Source organism: Rattus rattus, chromosome 1 (assembly GCF_011064425.1).
Source record: "Rattus rattus isolate New Zealand chromosome 1, Rrattus_CSIRO_v1, whole genome shotgun sequence".
In the NCBI taxonomy this organism is placed as follows: domain Eukaryota; kingdom Metazoa; phylum Chordata; class Mammalia; order Rodentia; family Muridae; genus Rattus; species Rattus rattus.
Genome location: NC_046154.1, coordinates 161,548,522 through 161,551,946, shown reverse-complemented (window position 1 = coordinate 161,551,946; position 3,425 = coordinate 161,548,522). Strand labels below are relative to the sequence as shown.

The 3,425-nt window shown below is 41.7% G+C and overlaps 1 protein-coding gene across 1 annotated transcript; it reads right to left on the bottom strand.

The window, feature by feature from the left end:
• Window positions 1-780: 780 nt before the first annotated feature.
• Window positions 781-1,704, bottom strand: LOC116889947 (olfactory receptor 10P1-like). Its single transcript, XM_032890753.1, has one exon. It carries the CDS (start codon window positions 1,702-1,704, stop codon window positions 781-783), a length of 924 nt encoding a protein of 307 aa, XP_032746644.1.
• Between the last annotated feature and the right edge of the window lie 1,721 nt (window positions 1,705-3,425).

Here is a 3,425-nt window from a genome sequence, read left to right as displayed (position 1 = left end):
CATTACAGGATGAATGAAAACTTGGTAAGTGGACATGATGGCTAAGATGTGTATGACTAAGTTTGAAAGAATTGCTTTTCAGAAGACACATATATAAGAAGACTTCATGGGAACAAGAAACTCTGGAAATAAACTTGGAATAGGAGACAGGTAAACAAACAGAGAATTCCTATGATTAAGTTACTTTTCCAGAAGAGAATGCTTATGAGGCAGAAGGGCTATTGAAAGTAACTCTTGAAAATGATTTCTCAAACCCTACTTTCCCAGTACAGACTAACCTGTCTTCCCTTCACAGAGGTATCTTGAGAGGGAGAATGGTGTGACTGGTTTCTTCAGACATTCTTCTTATTGAAGGGCTCAGAAGAGCAAATGTATCACAATACATAATTGAAAATAAATGTAACAAAAAGCTAGTAAATTTCTTCTTGACTTCTAAAGGTCTATTGAAAGTCAGTTTCACGACTTACATGGTTCTCTGGCTACTGATATGGCCAAAGCTGTCCCCTTGCCCAGAACCCAGATAATCTAGAGGATGTTTACTTCCCAAGAATGCCATCTTTTCTGATGCGTCTTAGTAAGCCCCACTTTGATAGTGAATCTGGAATCTGGAATAAAAGGTAAGACACAGGCCATTCTCAATTTCAGAACCTTGTACTAGGAGTACTTACTTACTTGAGATTTCTTTATGGATCCTGTTAGGTTGAATTTGAATACCTAATTCTTGGGAGCAGGAACAGTGAATAAATAGAAACACTTCACTTCCCCTTAAGGTTAGGGAACCTACCCTCTTATGTGTTTTAGGGCTCCTATCACCTCCTTATTGCGGAGTGTATAGATGATGGGGTTGAGCATGGGTGTGACCACTGTGTAGAAGAGGCTAAGGATGCGGTCTGTGGTGATAGAAGAGTCTGCTCTGGGTCTGATATATGTGATACTGGCTGTTCCAAAGAAAAGGAAGACCACAAGCAAGTGGGAGGAGCAGGTAGAGAAGACCTTGCGGCGGCTCTCGCTAGAAGCAATTGCCAGGATGGCTCCCAGGATGCGGGCATAAGAAGTAACTATCAGAGAGAAGGGGATCATGATAAAGACCACTGTGGCTGTCATTACGGAAATTTCACTTCTGTGCTTCCCAGCGCTTGCTAGCCTCAGTACTGGCAGGATGTCACAGAGGAAGTGTGGGATGGTGGGCCGGCTGGGGAAAGGCAGAGTGAAGATGAGGGAGGAGTGAGTGGTAGCTGTGATGATGCCCATGATCCATGAGGTTCCTACCATGGCTACACAGGCCCGGTGGTTCATTAGGGTGGAATAGTGCAGGGGCTTACAGATGGCTGCATAACGGTCATAGGCCATGGCTGTGAGCAAGCAGCACTCTGAGATACCCAGGACAATGAAGAAGTACATCTGGGCTGCACAGCTCCTGAAGGAGATGGCCTGGGGATGTGAAGAAGTCAAATCAGCCAGGACTCTAGGCACAATGTCTGTGGTGTAGAGAAGCTCCACCATGGAGAGGTGTCGCAGGAAGAAGTACATGGGAGAGTGCAGCACAGGGCTGGTTTGGGTCAGAAAGATGATCAGCGTGTTCCCTAGCAAGGTTATCAGGTAGACCAGAAGTACCAACCAGAACAGTGGCCCCTGAAGGACTCTGAGATCAGAGAATCCCAGTAGGAGAAACTCATATGTTGTAGTTTGATTTTCCTCGGCCATTACTCCAGCGCACAAGCTTTGCACAACTAAGAAAGAGAAATAGTTTTTGAAATAACCAATATTTCTGCAATGCAGCAAAACACTTTCCATACAGCTTCTTCTCAAATCAAAAGCAGCTGGTGTCTTTCATTTTCAAATGAATCAGGAGTCTCAGCGATTAAACTCATCTTAACTAATGACGAGGAAATAGAATGGCTGTGATTTTACCCAGGAATTTTGACTATACAGTCTATGTATCTTTCACTTTAACTTTCTGTCTTACCTTCCATATGGAGAACTTTAGGTGGAACAGTTGTGTCCTTTTTACTCAACACACTGAAACTGAAACCCAAATGGCCAGACCAGGGCCAGGAACAGGGTAGTATCTAATGATCACCACAATGTATCTAGAAGTAGGATAAGCATGCGATATAATAATGTGAATATTTGTTTTATAACAACATAGAAAAGTCATAATTAGGCTTTAGATACCTGCCATGATTCCCTTCTTGCCTTTTTATCTGGGTGCCTATGATCAGCTATACTAGGTACACTGCCCCAGAATAGAATACTCTCTATGAGTATTTTGTTAAACTTTCACCTACCCTTCAAGCTTCAGTTGAAGTTCCGTGGCAATATGTGTATTCCCTACACTTTGAAATATTTATCCATTTCAGGATTAAAGGAGAGAGGTAGGTGTAAATATTTCTATGACAAACCATAACATTTTATGTAAAATAATTTAGAAAGGTATTGTTTGGTGTGTTTGAACAAGATTGATGACAGGGGACTCACTGATTTTATTTTATTCTCATTGATGAAATAAAGCAGTGCCTCCCAGTATTAATCTCCTCTGCCTATAGGGAAAGTCTGAATTAAAGTGTGTTTCAACAACATGTAGTGGTTTATTGAATTTCTAATTCCCCTTTTACTAGACAGTCCTCACCTATTTGAATAACACATTTTTTGAAGAAAAGCTTTCACGTTTATCCTTACTCTCCCAAGATACACGCCACAGAGGCAGGATTTTTTAGTGTTAGTTCCAATTTGAAATCCAAAAGGACAAGTCAAGGAGAGGTTGCTAACATTTCCCATGTGCCTCATTGCTGCAGTGTATTCTGCCTAGGGTTTAGTATTTATCAAATCGTGTTACAACACAGAAACCTGCTTTTACTGTTTTGAAGATGAGGGAATAGAATGCCAGACAGCCCTAGTAATGTCGCCAAGCCATTTACTTACTAAGTAAGACTGTGCTTCAGCTCAAGTCTTTCTAAATTCACAGCCACTAATTTATCAAATATCGCAGAGGTGAAATGAACTAGGGCAGTACTTGACACATATCATATCTTCTGTAGATAATATGAAAGATGAATTAAAGAATTCCAGCTATATAGATAAGAACATATGAACAGAAAGATTAAATGACTTATTTAAAGTTAGGTAACTACTCATGAAAAGATGGAACATTGTGTCCCAGGTTCCAGAAGTCCAGGTCTGAAGATTTACCAGTCATTCCTTCTCTGTGGCCGCCACACTCCCACCAGTAAAGTCTGTGTGACGGTGCAAAAGCCTGGCACACTCACCTGAGGTGACGACTTCAAGGAAGTCAATCTCCTGGAGGGGTGACTGAACTCTCAGGATATGTGCTTCACATGTCATGGCTGCTGTGCTTGGAAGATCTTTTCTATCCTGTGTACTTTTGCTCAGGGCACATTCTGCCATACTATCCTCCCATGGACAAA

Excerpts from the sequence above, each read along its gene's own strand:
- LOC116889947 (XM_032890753.1), bottom strand. The coding sequence starts at position 1,704 with ATGGCCGAGGAAAATCAAACTACAACATATGAGTTTCTCCTACTGGGA.